The sequence below is a fragment of the Gopherus evgoodei genome, chromosome 5 (assembly GCF_007399415.2).
Source record: "Gopherus evgoodei ecotype Sinaloan lineage chromosome 5, rGopEvg1_v1.p, whole genome shotgun sequence".
Lineage (NCBI taxonomy): Eukaryota > Metazoa > Chordata > Testudines > Testudinidae > Gopherus > Gopherus evgoodei.
The window spans coordinates 99,143,933-99,164,647 of NC_044326.1; the positions used below are offsets into that span (position 1 = coordinate 99,143,933).

At 37.9% G+C, this 20,715-nt stretch overlaps 1 protein-coding gene across 5 annotated transcripts in view; it reads right to left on the reverse strand.

Moving 5' to 3' along the window:
• The window catches only part of INTU (inturned planar cell polarity protein), a 114,990-nt gene that overhangs the window by 75,407 nt on the left and 18,868 nt on the right, over window positions 1–20,715 (reverse strand). For all 5 annotated transcript variants that reach the window (XM_030564133.1, XM_030564135.1, XM_030564136.1 and 2 more), the window contains exons 2-3: window positions 18,947–19,539; window positions 6,156–6,241 (exon numbers count right to left, since the gene is read on the reverse strand). In XM_030564133.1, coding sequence (XP_030419993.1) covers window positions 6,156–6,241; window positions 18,947–19,539 — 679 coding nt within the window. The remainder of the gene's footprint in view (window positions 1–6,155; window positions 6,242–18,946; window positions 19,540–20,715) is intronic.

Sequence of the window (20,715 nt, forward strand, 5' to 3'; positions counted from 1 at the left end):
TATATATTAAAATTCTCCAACAGTCTATTTAGACAATCACTCTTCTGGCTTGACTTAAGCTGGTTCAGTTACTGGGAAATAATTGCACTTTAATAAAAGGTTTTGGAAAGCCAACATGAGAAACAGTTATACATTCCAAGCAATCACTTTCTGCTTGACAGATTTACTGACAATGGGAATGTTAAGGCTGCATTATCATTAACTACTATAAAAAAGTTTACATGGGATGTTTGAGCAACAATATATATGCTCTAATTTAACAAGGACACAATTAATTAAGCAACATTGTCTGCTTTTCGTTCAGTAAACAATAGTAGCTACAGCAACTACCTATTTTGTCAAAGGCAGGATGCAACAGGATTCTTCTACACTGGAGTTCTGCCAATACTTTACCACAACTTCACTAGTTTAGTTAAGCTCCATGGTGTCAAATATCTTGGAAACCTTCCTAAACTGACACACTAGCACTTAGACTTATGCAACTGCAGATGTACAACCTATAAACTCTAGCACCAACTTTGCTGTAAATGGCAGTGTGGTCATCTGAGTGTAATGACCTAGAAATCAAAAATTCTAGTTGCTGTTTGCCTTCTGAATGGTAAACATGTCTTCACTATTATTACTTATTTTTGTATACTATTAGAAGAAAACAGTCAGGTTCCCAATACACTAGACAAGTTTATTTTATAGGAAATGTTTATCTGTAGGAGTTGGATTAAATCTTGAACAATTTGATCAGCATTAAGAATAGTGTACACACACACTGGGACATATTCTGTGATGAGAAAAGTTTAGTTTTTAATTTTCATCTCTCATCAATCTGTACAATGTCTCTGGTGAGGTAGATTTAACAAAGTAACTTGAAATATTTAATTATCTGGAACATGGGTAGTATAAAAATTAACAATTTCTAAGATAAAATAATTGTTTTAATAGTATATACGTTTGTATCTGCTCAGTGGCTCCTAGAAATATGGTCAATTTCAACAGTCTCAAAAGTAATGCATACTGCTTGTTGTTTTGGGGAAGGCTCTCTTTGTCAAAACAGCATGCGGGGTTCATCACACATTAGAGAATTACGGTGTGCACATGTAACTAGGGTGCTATTCACTGCTGTAAACCCTAACTAGCCATAATGTGTAATACAAGAGTTATAGTTTACAATTTGAAAATAAACATTAATGTTATGTTAAAAAATCAACCTTAAAATGAAAAAATAAGCCTTGCAATATTATTGTTAGAAAGATTTATAAAAACAAATAAATACAGATCAATGCATCCAGTGTACAACATTAAAACGGAAATGCAAACTGCACTGTGACAACAGCACTTCACCACAATATTACATTCTAAGTACAAGAAACTGATTCAGCTTCCTGAAGAAAAGTTACTACCACAATTCTGTAAATGGTTTCCTTTTAAAAAGTTGCTCAGTGTACAATCACCAAGTTCACCCCCCTCTTATTTTTAAGTGCCTACTCTGAAAGCTGTGAGGCCACAGCAAAATTGTGTTAGCTGTGGATAAAAGCTTCTGAAGGTATGTCTACTGTGCAAAAAACAAACAAAAACCCCACAGCAGTGAGCGTCAAAGACTGGGTCTACAGACTTGGGCTTGTGCTACAGAGCTAAAAACAGCCATGTACATGTTCCAGCTCAGGCTGGTGCTCGGGCTCTGAAGCCCACGGAAGCGGGTAGGCTAACCGAAGCTGCCAGGGTCCCTTTTCGACCAGGCGCTCCAGTCAAAAACCAGACGCCTGACAACCCTAGTGTGCTTCAGAGCCTGAGCTCCAGCCTGAGCCAGAAATCTATATGGCTCATTTTAATGCTGCAGTGTGAGCCCCACAAGCCCAAGTCTGTAGCCCTAGGCTCTTGAGACTCTCTGCCATGGTTTTTTGTTTTGCAGCGTACATAAGAACATAAGAATGGCTATACTGGATCAGACCAAAGGTCCATCCAGCCCAATATCCTGTCTGCCAACAGTGGTCAATGTCAGGTGTCCCAGAGGAAGTGAACCTAACAGGTAATGATCAAGTGATCTCTCTCCTACCATCCATCTCCACCCTGACAAACAGAGGCTAGGGACACCATTCCTTACCTATCCTGGCTAATAGCCATGAATGGACTTAATATCCATGAATTTATCTAGTTCTCTTTTAAACCCTGTTATAGTCCTAGCCTTCACAACCTCCTCAGGCAAGAAGTTCCACAGGTTGACTGCGCTGTGTGAAGAAGAACTTCCTTTTATTTGTTTTAAACCTGCTGCCCATTAATTTCATTTGGCGGCCCCTAGTTCTTATATTATGGGAACTAGTAAGTAACTTTCCCTTATTCACTTTCTCCACACCACTCATGATTTTATAGACCTCTATCATATGCCCCCTTAGTTTCCTCTTTTTCAACCTGAAAAGTCCTAGTCTCTTTAATCTCTCCTCATATGGGACCCATTCCAAACTCCTAATCATTTTAGTTGCCTTTCTCTGAACCATTTCTAATGACAGTATATCTTTTTTGAGACGAGGAGACCACGTCTGTACTCAGTATTCAAGATGTGGGCGTACCATGGATTTATACAAGGGTAATAAGGTATTCTCTGCCTTATTCCCTATCCCTTTTTTAATTATTCCTAACATCCTGTTTGCTTTTTAGACTGCTGCTGCACACTGCGTGGACATCTTCAGAGAACTATCCATGATGACTCCAATATCTCTTTCCTGATTAGCTGTAGCTAAATTAGCCCCCCATCATATTGTATGTATAGTTGGGGTTATTTCCCCCCCCCAATGTGCATTCATAGATTCATAGACTCTAGGCCCGGAAGGGACATGGAGAGGTCATCGAGTCCAGTCCCTTGCCCTCAAGGCAGGACCAAATACTGTCTAGACCATCCCTGATAGACATTTATCTAACCTACTCTTAAATATCTCCAGAAATGGCGATTCCACAACCTCCCTAAGCAATTTATTCCAGTGTTTAACCACCCTGACAGTTAGGAACTTTTTCCTAATGTCCAACCTAAACCTCCCTTGGTGCAGTTTAAACCCATTGCTTCTTGTTCTATCCTTAGAATCACATTTGACTTTTTTTGCAACAGCATCACACTGTTGACTCATATTTAGCTTGTGTTCCACTATAACCCCTAGATCCCTTTCTGCCGTACTCCTTCCTAGACAGTCTCTTCTCATTTTGTATGTGTGAAACTGATTTTTCCTTCCTACGTGGAGCACTTTGCATTTGTCTTTGTTAAACTTCATCCTGTTTACCTCAGATCATTTCTCCGATTTGTCCAGATCATTTTGAATTGTGACCCTGCCCTCCAAAGCAGTTGCAATCCCTCCCAGTTTGATATCATCTGCAAAAACTTAATAAGTGTACTTTCTATGCCAATATCTAAGTCGTTGATAAAGATATTGAACAGAGCCAGTCCCAAAAACAGACCCCTGCGGAACCCCACTTGTTATACTTTTCCAGCAGGATTGGGAACCATTAATAACTACTCTCTGAGTACGGTTCTCCAGCCAGTTATGCACCCACCTTATAGTAGCCCCATCTAAATTGTATTTGCCTAGTTTATTGATAAGAATATCGTGTGAGACCGTATCAAATGCCTTACTAAAGTCTAGGTATATCACATCCACCGCTTCTCCCTTATCCACAAGACTCATTATCCTATCAAAGAAAGCTATCAGATTGGTTTGACACGATAAGTTCTTTACAAATCCATGCTGGCTATTCCCTATCACCTTACCACCTTCCAAGTGTTTGCAGATGATTTCCTTAATTACTTGCTCCATTATCTTCCCTGGCACAGAAGTTAAGCTAACTGGTCTGTAGTTTCCTGGGTTGCTTTTATTTCCCTTTTTATAGATGGGCACTATATTTGTCCTTTTCCAGTGTTCTGGAATCTCTCCCATCTACCATGATTTTCCAAAGATAATAGCTAGAGGCTCAGATATCTCCTCTATTAGCTTCTTGAGTATTCTAGGATGCATTTCATCAGGCCCTGGTGACTTGCAGGCATCTAACTTTTCTAAGTGATTTTTAACTTGTTCTTTTTTTAATTTATCTTCTAAACTTATCCCCTTCTCATTAGCATTCATTACTTTACATTTATCCACATTAAATTTCATTTGCCATTTTGTTGCCCAATCACTTACTTAGTTTTGTGAAATATTTTTGAAGTTCTTCACAGTCTGCTGTGGTCTTTACTATCTTGAGCAGTTTAGTATCATCTGCAAACTTTGTCACTTCACTGTTTACATCCTTATCTAGAACATTTATGAATAAGTTGAATAGGATTGGTCCTAGGACTCACCCTTTGGGAACACCACTAGTTACCCCTCTCCATTCTGAAAATTTACCATTTATTCCTCTCCCTTGTTCCCTGTCTTCTAACCAGTTCTCAATCCATGAAAGGATCTTCTCTCTTATCCCATGACAACGTAATTTACATAAGAGCCTTTGGTGAGGTACCTTGTCAAAGGTTTTCTGGAAATCTAATGTAGTCATATCCTTAGCCTCAAACGTAAGGCCAGATTATCTATGCTTTGTACCACGCCACCAACATAGTTGGGCCTAAAACTAGCATAAGCAGCCAAAGGAAGATTACCCAGTACAAAGGTAATCCTTGATGACATAGAGCTGATATAAGAGCTCTCATGCCACCTTCTCTCCCTGTTGCCAGTATAATAGGGGAAAAGGGGGCCTGGCTGGGGTGTCCCTAAATCATGCTGGTCCTTACGGGGCATCTGCAGAGAACATAAATTTAAGTAATCCTTGGAAAACTCTAATTCAGTACAAAGGGGATGGTACCGGGATTATGGAAATGCATATGTGAACTTTAAGCCACCTTTTTACCATTCCTGAATGTGCTGGTCAGTGACACTCCAGAAACTGGCCCCAAGTCTGTATGAAACCACTCACTTAACCACTGATTTAAAAACAGAGATACAGAGCACATGGAATCAAATGTTTATATAGAGCTTTTCCAGCAGCAAAACAGAGCGCCATAAGGGAATAGAAATAAACCATAATAGACCACATATGTAACATTACAGTATGTAAGCAAACTACAGAAATGTAACAGACACATAATAAATAACATTGGTACAGGAAAGGAATATCAGCAATGTCTGAGAGGTTTTCCAGAGCTCTCACTGCCTCAATCTTGTCTAACTATTCACAGATACAGTAATTTTTATTCTACTCAAACCCTAACTTCAATGAGTAAAGGAAGATGCTTTCATATCGTTCGTTACGAACTCTTTTTTCAGTGGAAGCAGAATGTATCTGCTTACTAGAGGAAAACAGACCCAGAATGGGAAAGATGTAATTGAACTGTTATGTCTATATATCTCCAGTGCAGGCAGCACAGAGCCTGTATATCAGAGGTCAAAAAAGTCTATTTGCTGTTTTCCCAGTACCAGAATCTATAAACTTTTTATCTTGACTCCAGGATCCTTGTTCAGATAAAAGAGCAGGTCTGTGGAAAAAGGATGAAATCCTCCATCTTAATCAGGAGCAATATCTTTAATATATATTTTAAACAAAAAGTTGTTGGATTTGTCATGTGTGCCTTCTGGGAGTCCAAGATCTCAACTTGATTTAGCAGAGATCTCAATAGTGTACCATCTAAATGCTCTTATGGTTAACAGGCAAGTTGTTTTTCCCTAGATGTGACTTTGTGGCCATCATTTATATTGACAACAATTATTTTAAATTATCTACCTAGATACGTACATGATTCCCATCACCACAATAAAGAGCATCTTGCCAAGACAGCCTATAATTCAAAAATCCTCTTACACTCACTCTTCATCATATATATCCCAATTGTGGATTACAAACTAAAAAATTCCCCATTATTCACCCACCACTTCTGACCAACAGCGTACTTGTCCATTATTATTAGCAAGACAGTGATATTTTGCCTCATACCTAACATCTACAGACCATTCAACCTTCCCCATCTCATCTAGCCAGTACGATCAAGACACCACAACATTTCATATATTATCCTCTATTTACACAGATCATAGTGTTTAAAGTTGCAATTTTCACAGCAACTATAACTTGGCTCTTTGCATACAGGTAATATATTTACCACTGCCCAATAAATATCAAAAACACACTATATAGTTCTATCAAAAGTACAATACCTGCATAGGCCCCGGAATGCAAGACAAAACCCTTTCTATATTCTCAGCATTCACATCAACATCATTTACAGCAACAAGGGCATCTCCTGGAGATAAAAACAAACAAACAATAAATACAGAGTGTATGCAAACACCATACAAAATTCAACAGTAGGTTCTCTTCAAATTTAAAATATCATCCAGTACTCTGATGATTTTCCTTAAATATAAGTAGGCTCCTCTTAAATACATCATTTACACAAGAGAAAATCCAAAGATTAATAGCCTGACCCTCTAAGCCTTTAACTTGTTAGTCTCTAAGGTGCCACAAGTACTCCTGTTCTTTTTACTGTATATTGATGTCACTTTTCAAAGACAACAAAGTGTAAGCATGTAACTTGGGGCTGTGGATTGCATGGGGTGGTTTGACCTCTAAAAATTAGGCATTGCAACACCTAATTCTCTTTGCAGATTTAGTCCCTTGTCTGACCACTTCTATAATAGAAGCTACTGAACTGCACCAAGTAATTCCAGCACTGAAGCCTATAACTTGTGGCTGAAATAGATCTCTTTGGGGAAGATATGCTTGATTTAAAAATAGCTTCTCTATTTAAAGCCTTCAAGTGATGGGGAATCCTCTAAAAGCTGTTCCACAGGCTAGTTATCCTCCCTTTAAATCTGTGCTTTATTTTCAGTTTGAATTTTTCAGGCTACAGCTTTGATAACACTTTCTTTCTACAGACAGGAAAAATAGCTCAATTAGTTGATCACTTGCATGGTTGTCTATGCTTTCTGTCTATAGAAAATGAAGGCAAGCTAAGATGAACAAAATAAGTTTGAGTTGAGTTTGAGATGAAAAAATGAGTTGAAAAGCAAGAGAAATTTACTTGTGACTTGTATAGACCTTTATGATATACAAAGACTATCTCAAAAAAATTCACACAAACCACCTGCAAAAATGAACTGCTGCCAAGCCAAAGTCAATAGAGAGAGCATGTCTATTATTGATCAGAATTGTTTTTGAGACAGTAAGTTGCCTAGCAAGAGGTAATTAGATCTTCTTTACAGAGAAGAGGAACTGGTTTACAAATCAGCCAGTTTTAAAACTAGGCATTTTCTTCTGAGCACCTTTGAGGCAGATAAGCTCATGCTTATTAGGTCAGATCTTCTCATTAGCATTCTCAATTTCTGTTCTGTCTTTAATCTTCCCTTTTATTTATTTTATTAAGAAAAGAGTAAATCAGTCAATGACAGTGACAACTTCTATTTTTGAGGCTCTTTATCACTAAACAAGCTCCGATTCTCTAGAGTAGCTGCATTCTTTATTCTTTGGGAGGAGCTGGGCAAATTTTCATCTCAAGAGCTTCCTTAGTCTCTAATAGGGTTCAGTCTTCACAACCCTCCTATTCAGGGCACATGCAAACTGTCTAGGGAGATTGTGAGATGTTTTGAGCTAGGCAGCTCCTCAAGATACTAATGATATTCAACTTTACTTCTCCTTTCCACATAACCCAGATTCTGCTCTCTTATTAGCTAACAGAGATAGCAGTTCTCCCATAATGCTGGGTTCATATCAGTCCAAAGAAGGCTGAAATAATTTTGATAGGAAGTGGAATAAATTTGGAGAGGATTGTGAATGTACTCACAGCGGTCACGTATTTCTATCCTTCAGTTCAGTGGTTGAAAGATCTTGGAATCTGATTGAAACCCTTCCCCTTTGTCAGTGGTAGGCTTAAGCGCATCTTTTATCATTTTTGGCTAGATGTTTATTTAAAGTAATTGAAAATAAAACCGAAAGAAAGAGACTGAAGATTATATAAAAGATTGTCTTTATTCAATAGAACAGGGACTTGAAACTTTCTTGGGAACACTTGACATTAGATTTTGAAGCACAGTCCTGTATAATTATTAATACCCCCCAAAAAGGAAGTGCGTTACAAACAACAGCACTGATAAAATCCCTTTTTATTATTATAGCAAATATCATGGGTTTCCTTAGGATAACGTCCCATAGAAAACTTTTCCTTTCAAATAATGGTAGATCTCTCTACCATTCTCTCTCCAGTTTGTATTTTTTCTGATTTACACCACAGGAAAGGCTTTGGCCTGTTTAGGCCTTGGCATGAGTATCACTTCTTCCCAACGAACAAAAAAATCTCTCCCATACATTCAGACTGCAGCATATGGTCTCTTAGTTTTGTCCCCTTCTAACTCTATAGGTTCATCTCACCTACCCATTTAATGCAAAGCGCATATGGACTTTTCTTTTATAGGATTTAGTGATTATACCAGCTGTGTACTATTGGGCTCTGGTATGCAGAATTGGACTTTAGCCAATCACAGCTTAATTTTCCAGAGGTGTTGAGCACTTGCAGCTGCCCCTGAAGTCAATGGATCCTGTGGGTATTCAGCAGTTCCATAAAACCCACACAACAGTTTCTAGGGCAGAAGTAATTACATTTATTTCACATTTTGAATATTTTAAAAATACATAAGATGTCCTCATCAGCCCCATAGGTAATGTAGATATTACCCCTCTTTTAAGGATGAGGAAACTGAGGCAGAGTTAAATGGCTTGCCCAAAGCAACCAAGGGGAATCCATACCAGTGCAACAGGAATCATGGGTTCCTGATTCTGTATGTGGTGTCCACACTATGATAGTACAGACAGAGATCACAAACATTGAATGTTAAGAGGTTATGTTAAAGAATTTTTTTTTTTAAATGAACATAGTTGGTAGAATAGAATTAGCGAAGTGTCATACTATGCAATACTTTAGTACAGGATGTTGAAGACTATCATTTAGAAGGGATGCTCAAACTGGGGGTCGTGACCCCTCAGGTGTTCATGAGGTTATTGCGGGGGCGGGAAGGGTCATGAGCTGTCAGCCTCCACCCCACAATCCCCACTTCACCTCCAGCATTTATAATGGTGTTAAATGTATAAAAATGGTGTTTTTAATTTATAATGGGGGGGGGGGAGGGGAAGTCGCACTCAGAGAGGCTTGCTGTGTGAACGGGGTTACCATTACAAAAGTTTTAGAACCTCTGAATTTTACAGGCACTAGAAGAAATATAAAAAGTTGTTCCAGATGACTGGCATTGCTTAATAAAACAAATTTGTTTACTAGGGAATTCAAAATTTTTAGACCACTGTCTGCACAACAGTAATAGTTTAATTTTCTGCCAAGTAATAAAGTTCAAACCAGCGGCACACATTTTAGTGGGAACGTAAACACCTTAATATTTTTAAGTGAAAGGAAGACTTTCATACTTCCTACGTGATGTTTCAATTTCCTGAAGCAGAAAATTTTCAACTGCCTTTTAAAAGCAGTATTTATGCTGTATGTACTCAAAGTGTTTTATCATTTGATGCCTAACAGTTCATGTATTTAAAAACTTCCATTCTTGCAGTGATTATTTATTTAATTAAATTTATAAAAATGTAAGCATACACTATAAATAAATCAGCTTTTCAGAGACTCCAACCATTCCCATAGGTGGTTCCCATTTTTCAAAAATGCCTTATTTTTTATAGATCACTCATGGTATAGTTGAGAAAAGCTAAATTTATCAGACTGATCCTCTGAGGCTGTATGGAAAGAATAGGAGCAACCAAGGGTGCAGAGAACGTTAATCCAGTAAAGGAAAACAATAATCATTGGGGGAGAAGAAGAAAAAAAAAGCCTAACAGAACAGTCCTGCTGGACTGATAACATAGGAACTAAAAAGAAAAAAAAAAAAAAAAAAGTCAGGTAAATGTATTTATTTAGCCTCCTTAAATCTATTTCACCAGTTCAGATGCATGAGATTTTGAAAAGCAGTACATAAATCCCTAGGATAAGTTTAAGGTCCAGCTGGCACCTGATGCACAGTACCTTCCCCACCACCTGTATTAGTAGTACTGTATATAGAACTGAGATGGCTTCTTTGCAAATCTCTAATGAAGTTACCTCTTAGTCAAAGATGAAAGCTATTACTCAGACAGTATTTTTTTAAACTCTTGGGACTTTTGGCATTAAGCTACATTATTCTCATACCTTCCTTCATCCATGTATAAATGGGACCACCTTCCTATGTCCCAAAGCACAAGTCAGTCTAATATTCTGAAAATGTCTGTCCTCTTAAAAGATACACATTCAGGCCCAGAGCCTCAAAAAGGTATTTAAATTTCCATTGAAAAATCAGTGGAAGTTAGGAGCCTAAACACCTTTGAGGATCTAGGCCTCAATGCCCTTATCCTTACTAACTGAGGTTTCAGGCCACAGATGACTGAATATCATGTTCTGGTTGAAATGGAAAGTGGAAGTCACCTTAAACATGGAGAGTGATCTACTTCAGCACCTTGATGGGAGAGGAAATAGATAACCTTTACATGAAATCTTGACATTCACCACCTTCTCTAATTCCACTAAGTCAATAGGCAAAAATACTTTTAAGGGTTAATATTCCCATACTCCTTTCAAAAAAAACCAAAAAAAAAAACAAAAAACCCACACATTCCACTGATGACCGATCAACTAATTGCTACATAAATTAGAGGGCACTTTTATCCTAAAGTAATGCTGCTATGTTTCAAGAGGAGGCTCAAAACATAAGCTGCATCTCAGACTCTATAATGAAAATTGAGACATGGCAATGCTTATGCAAATACCATACAGCTAGCTTTGGCTAACTTTGTTCTAGTTTACATAACCCTTTACCTGAGTACAATCTCTCTCTCTTGGGAACAAAAAAAACCCTAACAGATCCCTTAAAGTACTTTGGAGCTCTCAAAGGAATGCTTTTATTGACATGAATCCTAGCTGTGTGTTAGTTCCATTATGACAGACACATATCTGCCTTGCAGGTATATGCCTCTGAGTCACCTGTCTTTATGCAATGGTTGCTGTTTGACAACAAGTGAAAGTTAGGCAGAGTCCATGTCTGTTATTATCCACTGGTATGGCCCAATCTCTTTCAATAACTGTCAATACCCATGGATTAGTGACGTTTTAGGATAGTATTTTAAAAATAAATATACAACACACAAAACTTGACATGAGGGTCTCCACAACTGAGGTTTGATGTTCTTATTAGGGCTGTCAAATTATTAAAAAACTTAATTATGAGATTAAATAATTGCAATTAATTGCAGTTTTAATTGCACTGCAATTGTTAAACAATAAAACATTTATTTAAATATTAGATGTTTTCTACATTTTCAAATATATTGATTTCAATTAGAACAGAATAAAAAGTGTACAGCCCTCATTTTTATATTGTTATAACAAATTTTTGCACTAAAAAAGAAATAGTATTTTTCAATTCACTTCATGCAAGTTTTGTAGTGTTATTTCTTTATCGTGAAAGCACAACTTAAAAATGTAGGTTTTTTACATAATTGCACTCACAACAAAACAATATAAAACTTGAGCCTACAACTCCACTGTCTTACTTCCTTTTCAGCTAATCACTACGACAAACATGTTTGTTTATATTTACAAGAGATAATGCTGCCCGCTTATTTACAACCTCTCCTGAAAGTGAGAACAGGAATTCTCATGGCACTCTTGTAGTCTGCATTGCAAGGTATTTTTGTGCCAGATATGTTAAACATTTGTATGCCCCTTTGACCATGATTCCACTGTACACTTTGAATTCTGTACTGTAATTGATAAATATATTTGAAAATGTAGAAAAACATCCACAAATATTTATAATAAATTTAAATTGGTAGTCTATTGTTTAACGTGCAATTAAAATGACAATTTTTTAATTGAGTTAATTTGTTGAGTTAACCATTAACTGCAATTAACTAACAGGCCTAGCTTTTATTGTTCAAATGCAGGAGAAAATGAATTATTTCATAAGCATGATGGACCACATTTTCTCTACAATAGGAATCATCTCTGCAAGAAAACCAACACCATCCTTCATTGATTCTTGGGAGCGAAAAGTGGAAATGAGACGAAGCTTCCCTTTCTTAGAGGACAAAACCTTAAAGATCAATTTGCCATTAAAAGAGGATGTGGGATTGTCTTCCAGCTTAGCTTCTAGTGTTCATTCTGGCTTGGACAAGGACTGAGCATCTGCAATGTTACATGCAACAGATACTTATGCCCCAGCTTTGCACTCTTTAGAATTACAGTAACCCTGAATGTACTTAGGCTATGTCTACACAACAGCCATGCCGCTAAAAGGCATGCAGCATAGCCATTGTTTGTCAGCAGGAGGGAGCTCTCCGGCCAACAAAAAAGCCTTCCACCCCCAACAAGCAGCAGCGTTTCCTTTGTCAGCAGGAGAGCGCTCCTGCCGACAAAGCACTGTTCATACCGGCGCTTGTTGTTGGCAAAACTTTTGTCTGATGGTTTTTGTTTTTTAAAAAAACACTTCTGAAACACAAAGTTGTGTCATTCAGTTGCCAGTGCAGACATAGCCTTAGTCTCTCTCGAGTTCTTATATCATGTTAGAAAACAAAAAGTACCTCTGTGTTCTCTGAGGCAGTAAAGGAAGCCATGAATGGCAATCAGATACCATGGCGACGAGTGCAGTAACAGAACGAATGGAAGTCAATAGGTGGGTCAATATGGGAATGATTGTGTAGCTATAGCACACAAGGCACTGTGTAGTACTAAAAAACTAGGATGCCACAGTGTTAACCTTTCAGTCTCTGCAAGGATTTTCCTCCCCATGCATACTTCTTCTAACATTTGGGCTATTGTGAGACTTGCAATAGCATCAGTTAAGTAACACCCATCCCATAAGACAGGGGGACCCAGTTCTCCTCTCTCGCTAATTAACTCAATTAGAAGAGATTGAACCAATCATACTAGCATCTCTTATCACAAGCCTCTTCTGTCTTTAGAAGTCATTTTTTTCTTGGGCTTGTTTTGGTGGGCCTTTTTATCTTTATTAGCTCTTTCACCAGATAGAAAAAACTGGAAGGAGAAAAATTCAGCACTGGGAGGAAAAAAAAATTAAAAAAAAAGAGAACTATGTACAGTTTTATAAAATTAAATGAATTAGACCACTTATAAAATCTTCTGATAAAATACTGAACATGTTCAGAGTTCTAAGTTTTGATCATCTTTACCAGAATTTTTGCAGGATAACTTAAACATACAAAAGTCTATTTTAAAATAAGCTCTGCTTTGCACCTGCACCTAACTGACCTGATCAAAACAAAAAGCTGAGCGTTATGAGATTTCCTTTTGCATCCTGAGAAAAGTGAAAGATTGAGACTCAGTAACAAACTGAGACGTTTCAAAAAGCATCTCCGGTAGAAAAGGAGAATCTTTCCCTTATATGGTATCTCTACTTTCTTTACACATGCAGCAATAGGCATCCTAGACACAGAAATTAAGGAATTATGAGTTAGGCAGCAACTACTGAGTAAGTATGAGAAGTGGCAACAAACACACTTACTCCATTACCACCATCTAATACTAGAAAAGACCTATACTCATAAATCTTAACTAGGATAGGGAACTGTTAGCCTAAGAGTGACACTGAACAGACACTAAATGGAGAATATAGTTAATAGTTTCTTGGAATGACTGATAAAGCAGCAACAGGAAACCAAGATTATTCATGATCTTTAAGAATGAAGCTGGGCAAGCAAAAGTGGTTTTGCAAAAATACAAAAGGACTTACATTTGCAAAGAGGATCTGAAATAAGAGTCATTACAAACACAATAGGCCTAGCAGCTTGTTACTTTGAGCAGAAAAATAAAAAGAACATTCGGAGCAAAAATTAAATAAACCCACAACTTTTTTGGACTAAAGAAGACCTGAGGGGTAAGTTTGTTTTAATTCTGTCTGGGATGGTGAACTATGATGGACCTCTGTGACGATTTGGGCACCTGTCTTTACAATTAGCAAATTCTGTGTGAGATTATAAACTTTGAATGTATACTTATCAAGTTTCAAATTTAATTTTTAGTGTAGAAACTAGTTGCTTTCTCGATGTGCTCTGGTATTTCAGTCCAGCCTGGAGGCAAAAGGGCAAACCAAAAAGGGTTGTTGACTTAAATGCTCGATCATTGTTGTGTAACAGCTGTAGACAAGAGTGACTCCCAGCCAGGATAATTCGTTTGTCAAGGGAAGGTGGTCTGACAATGAAGTCACTGGATAGGACTCAGTGGTCACCTGCTGAGGCTGACTAGGAAATCATCTGACAGAGGAGACAGGAAGGCTATAATGGGGGGGCAGAAACTACTCTATTCCTCTGTCTTAGGCCACTTTTCACCAACTCAAGATGAAAGAAGCTGCTGCGGGAGATGGATGAGACAGAAGGGTGGACCCTACGTACCTGAACACAGATTGTTCCCCAAAGACTGCCAAGGTGAGGGGAAATGCATGTAGTTTTTTTTAATGGATGGTGTGTATTTCCTATGTTATTAAATAAAGAGCAAAGTGTCACAGAACAAAAAGTGTCTGTTATATGCTACACCTACCACATGTCTCTTGAGAGAATCTGCAGCCCAGAAAGATCAGACCTTTGATGGGATTCTAGGATTATATAGACTCCTGGGGTATCCTGGGAGTGCTGGAAGTGGGGGCCTATACAGGTAGCTTGATGGGCTCCATTTCCATGAGAGAGTAACAGAGTTAGTGCCCCAGAAATATGCCAGACAGAGCACAAAGGGAAGAAACACTACTGTAGCCTGCTAAGACCCAGGGAGACTTAAAACACTTGGGAGATTCGGATGTGCTAAGTGGCCAAGAGAAGACTACTCAACTGGAGCTGTCACAATATACAGAAAGATTTAGTTTTAGAACATCTTTGTAGTAAACAGTTTAACAGACCTGGCTAAAGTATTTTTGTTTTGTTCTTGAAAAAACACAGGACTATTAGACAGTAACTGTTTGGTACCAGAACTGGTTTATTTCTTCTCAGAATATAAAAGAGGGAGGGATAGCTCAGTGATTTGAGCATTGGCCTGCTAAACTGAGGGTTGTGAGCTCAATCCTTGAGGGACCACTTAGGGATCTGGGGCAAAATCAGTACTTGGTCCTGCTAGTGAAGGAAGGGGGCTGTACTCAATGACCCTTTGGGGTCCCTTCCAGTTCTAGGAGATAATTATAATTCATGGAGATATACCTATTATTATTAAAATGTAATCATGATTCTGACCATCTATATGGTTAAGTATTGCAAGAGAATACATTACTTCCATATGCAATCTTTGATGTTTTTTAAATGCGTGGTGCACAAATAGATGTTCAATCTTAAGTGTTAAGCTATAGTGATACAAATTTCAGAATAAACTGGACAAGATACATTAAGGCACTATTTTAAGGAACTATGAACAAAAATTTCCATTAAAATGTCAAGTAACTGCCTTGTCCATCTTTTTTGGAAGTCCATTTGGTTGTAAAACGAAGTGCTTAATCTGCAATATTAAACTTTGACCGCTATTAAAGTAGCTACCATACTTGTCATTGAGATTACAATCTCAGAGCTGTATGAGATTACTTGAAAAAGTCAGGTATTCTGTCTGCCAGGGATACAAAACTAAAATCTACAGAGTTCTGATTTAGAAATCAAATTAGAAAGTTAAATTAGATATGCCAAGGGTCCCAAGACTGTTACTAATATAGTCAAAGAACAGCACTTCAAAATATTCATGTTCAGAGAGAAAAGTTGTTTAATGCCTGGTTCTCAAGGTTATGATGAGCAGTGAGATCACACATTGTTTTACAGAGTAACAAATGCATATAGACAAAGTAGTGTATTGTTCTGCAGGCCCTTATTGGTAAGAGATGAGAGAAGTAGAGTTCTAATAACATTGGTTAGCCTGACCTATACCATTTTGATAAACTTAACAACTGATAAACTAGTAATTCTCATGAGTATTTAGATCAACTTAAACTTGAAGTACATTTTAATAAAGAACTGCTCAATTCAGGGCAGGATTCTTGAACCTCATCTTAAGCTTTTTCTTTTAAGTGATATTTTAGACCATAATAAACATGTATTTTTCTATTCTCTTCATGTTCGTACCATGTATGTATCTAAAATTAAACAGGATGGTCAGCCTGCAGAACTGCACTTGCGGTTTTAACCAGAGTTTGGGTGTACACTCATAAGGACCTGGCTATCTTGCCTTCTGATATACAATACAGCAATGCTAAACCTGAAGGGTTTCTGACTGGAACAAACTAAATTAAATGTGGTTTTCAAAAAAAAAAAAAAAAAAAAAATTAAGAGAGTTTGGGTTTTTAATTGTACATCCCTTGTGCCAACTGCATTAAAATCCAAGCATTTAGTTTATGCAAAATGTCCCTGGTGCTAGATACCACATATAGATTTCAGAGTACCCAATGTTCACTGCACACGTATAATTTAGAGTATTTTTATAGGGAAATTATACTTTTATGCCACTTGGCACAGGAGGCAGCACATTTTCCCTGTTCGAAGCTGAATGATGGCAGTATGCTTTAAAGTATTTTGTTTCCAACATGTAAAAATAAGGTTATGTTGGTTGATGGTAGCTCAGGACATGCAATAAACTACCAACCTCTGAGGTTTAAGTAAATGTCCCCACTTAAAACAAAACAAAGATTTCATTTCTCCACATCCTCTTAACATGCCTTTGCCTCCTTAGCTCTGTTAAGGATAAATGCAGTACTGACACACCTGCCATGGAAACAGAAACAGTTGAGGAGTTAATCTCATCTCCAAGACCAGGTACTTGTCATAGTGATCTGCCTGTATGCCTATTCTTGTAGACAAAAATCAGGAGAGAAGAGAATACTACTTTAACTCAGGACTTGTGTGACTAGGGTGACCAGACGTCCAAATTTTATAGACAGTCCTGATATTCAGGGTTTGCGTCTCATATAGGTGCCTATAACCTCTTACCACCTGTCCCACTTTTCCACACTTGCTCTCTGGTCACCTTAAGTGTGTCCCAAGCAAAGGTATTACATTGTTAGTGTGATGGCAGGCATTTACCAACTGTTGGTTAATGAAATTTATGCATATAAACCAGGGCCTATCAAGCTGAAGATACAGCTTGAGTCTCCCTTCAACCTTATTTATATATTAGCCTTTTCCTATTTTATGGCACAACTTGAAGGGTTATTCATTTTTTTTTTTAAAAACAAGGGAATATTCTTTAATACTCTTATCCAAAACATGCACTATTGAGTCAAAGGTGGAATTTCCAAGAGTGCTTATGTGATTTGACTTTCAAATGGGACTTGTGCTCCTAAATTTAAGAGTTTTTGAAAATCCCATCCAGAGTATACATCTTCACTCCTTTCTCTCCAGAGAACAATTTGAAGGCTAATATCACCAGTTCTTTACAAATGAACAGGTAAAGGTTTTGTGCAATATGTATCTGTTCTCACAATCCATTTAGACCTTTATACTTACAGATTGTTTCCTCTTGAGCATTTAAGGTAATTGCAGAATTTCTACCAAGACCCTGTAAAATGGTGGCCTAGGACTTTCATTCCCTGCCCACATGCTTCCCTTACCCAACATGCTTCCCTCCCACAATTTAATTCAGTTTCAGAATACAAACATATACATACATTTCAAAGCTTCACACTTTGGATCACACAGTGATGGTTTTATTGGATTACCCCAAAATTGCCACAGGGATAACTGCATCTCTGATCCCTTTGAGGGCACTCCTACTCAGATCTCAGGCCTCTAGCCATCACTATTCTCAGGGTAGAAATTCATGTCCCTCCCCTTCCAGACTAGGGATTTGGGCGGTAATTTTCTTGCAAGTTACAGTTAGGATTGCCAGCTCTCCAGGATTGTCCTGAAGTCTCCAAGACTAGAAGATTAATCTTTAATTAAAGACTATGTCATGTGATGAAAGCTCCAAGAATACATCCAACCGAATTGGGAACCCTAGTTACAGTGCTTCTTTAAACAAATCTCACTTTAGTAGAACTGCAGGTGCTGGACTATCTACCTGGAACTATGACAGGTTTACCAGTGACCAATCAATTGTCACAAACCACAGTACATTTAGGACAAAAACATTTCAGAGAAAAATGTATTACAAAAACCAAAAGTCTACATGCAGGCTAATCTCACCAGGCACTACTTATCTGCATGGGATTCTCATAGGCCCATACACTAGTTTATCAGTTCTTTGTTCCAAAGTGCCTCACACGCTGAATCAGCTCAGGCTCACCCTTGACACAGTTTGGAGCCTTTGTTTGCTGCTCCTCTTGAACCCAGTCAAAACTAGTGTATGCAGTCTCACTTGTCTGTATGAGTACCATGGTTGGAGAGGGGGACAAGGCTTCAACTGCCTAGAGAGATTTGTATTAAATTGCCCACAGTGATCCAAGACCCAACAGAAAACTGACTCAGCATGCCAGGAGCACAAAAACACATTCATTGCTTATTGGTAATAAGTCTATGAATAGCCTATGTGCCTATAGCTCAGTTTGGATAAAAATTGAATTTTTTGTAAATAAAAATATGGGCTTTTTTTAAAATCTGAATTTAGTATCAAATATGTTGAGGCCTAAACTTATTATAAGATAGCTGTAAATGTGGATCATATTTTGATGAGAGAAGTTTATGTATCCAAAACATATGGTTGTTTTGTTTAATAAAAATAAATTATATATGCTGTTTTGTGTTCAACTAAATTCCAGTTATAGTAGAAAGTCAGAGATATTAGCTGATATATATACTATGAGCTCAAATATACTTAAAATCTCAGAAATATTTAAGTTATCCTTTACGTCTACTGAAAATGCTTGGTGGTCTAGGTTTTGCTGCAATTTGAAGAGTAAATTAACATTGGTTTTGATCGGAGCAAGCACCCGTCAGTGTTCATTGGGTTACTTACCAATCAAGATTTGACCAGTTTTTATGGCTGAGCTGCCTGGGACCAAGCCATGAACCACAAGCTTCTCTTCATTGATCCCTTTGTTGCTTCTGTTTTGTTCTCCTTGCTTTTCAGCTCTTCTGTTGCTCCATGAAGACTGATGAACAATCCCTATCAATGCCTCCAAAAGCTTGAGTTTTTCCCCTGCTCCATCGTTGGGTAGTCTTTTTGGATTTACATAAACACATACATCTTTGTACTGTTGCTGGACTATGACTCCCACCTTCTGAGTGGATTGGTGTTTCAGTATGGAAGTTGGGCCAGAAGGATGCCTATCACTACCACCAGTTCCTTTCTTACTAGAATGCTTTGGTAACAGGCTTTTCTTTTTTAAAATTTTGGTGATTTTTTTCAGTCTGGATTCATACTTTCTTTCTTTTCGTGATCCCTCTTGAATAACCTCAGCTTCATTTTCACGGAACCTGACATGATTCACTGCAGGCACCTCCGAAGAGCTGTCTTGAAGAAGAGTTTCTTCTTCACCTTCACTCAGTTCTAGATAAAATAATTCCCCATTTTTCTGCACACTGTCCAACCATTCAGGCTCAAGGTCACTGAGAGAGAGAGAGGAAAAAACAATTAAATGCAAATGCAGACAAGGAAGATAGTAATACCAACTACATTTGTTTACTTTGGATAGGGGGTGAGAAAGTCTCCCTCTTGAAATTCAATGGCCTTGTGTCATAAGCAGATAGCTAAGGGTTAATGTTCCTTTACTGTAAAGGGTTAACAAAGGGAACCAAACACCTGACCAGAGGACCAATCAGAAAACAAGATTTTTCAAATGTCAAGGGAGGGAAGTTGTTGGGTGGGTGTTCTTTGTCTTGGTTCCGTGGCCCTCTCAACTCTGAGAGTGATCTCTATCTCCAGGCTTTCTAATCTTCTGTTTCCAAGTTGTAAGTACAAGGATAGTAAGACAATAGGTTTATATTGGGGTTTTTTTGTATTTACATGTGTGTAGTTGCTGGAATGTTTTAAATTGTATTTCTTTTTGAATAAGGCTGTTTATTCATTTTTTGTCTTTTAAGCCATTAACCCTGTATATTGTCACCTTGATACAGAGACCAATTTTATGTCTTTTTCTTTCTTTTTATATAAAGCTTTCTTTTTAAGACCTGTTGGATTTTTTTTTAGAGGGGGCTCAAGGGGATTGAGTCTGCAGCTCACCAGGGAATTGGTGGGAGGAAGAAGACAGGGGGCAAGAGAGAATCTCTTTGGGTTAGATTTACTAAGCCTGAATTTGCATAACCTCTGGGTGAGGGGAGAGAAATATTTGATTTCTCGGTGCGGTGTTTCAAGGACTTGAAGCAGGGAATCTCCTAAAGTACCCAGGGCGGGGAAATCTGGGAGGAGGTAAAGAGGGGGAAGGGAAGTGGGTTCTTTCCCTTTGTGGTGAGACTCAGGGCATCTGAGTCTTGGGGTTCCCCAGGGAAGGTTTTGGGGAGACCAGAGTGAGCCAGACACTGGAATTTTCTGGCTTGTGGCAGCGATATCAGATCCAAGCTGGTAATTAAGTTTGGAGGTTTCATGCTAGCTTCTCATGTTCTGAACTCTAAAGTTCAGATCTGAGTAGGAAAGTTATGACATGGTGGAAGCGGAGGGATAGATAAGAATCCAGAAGCCAGTAGGAATATTATTTTCTTTTTCTCTGCTAGGGCTTTTAAGCAGAGAGAAAGGGTGGTTTTAAAAGGAACCAGAGAAAATTTTTTTTTTCTGTTCTCTTGTTGCAG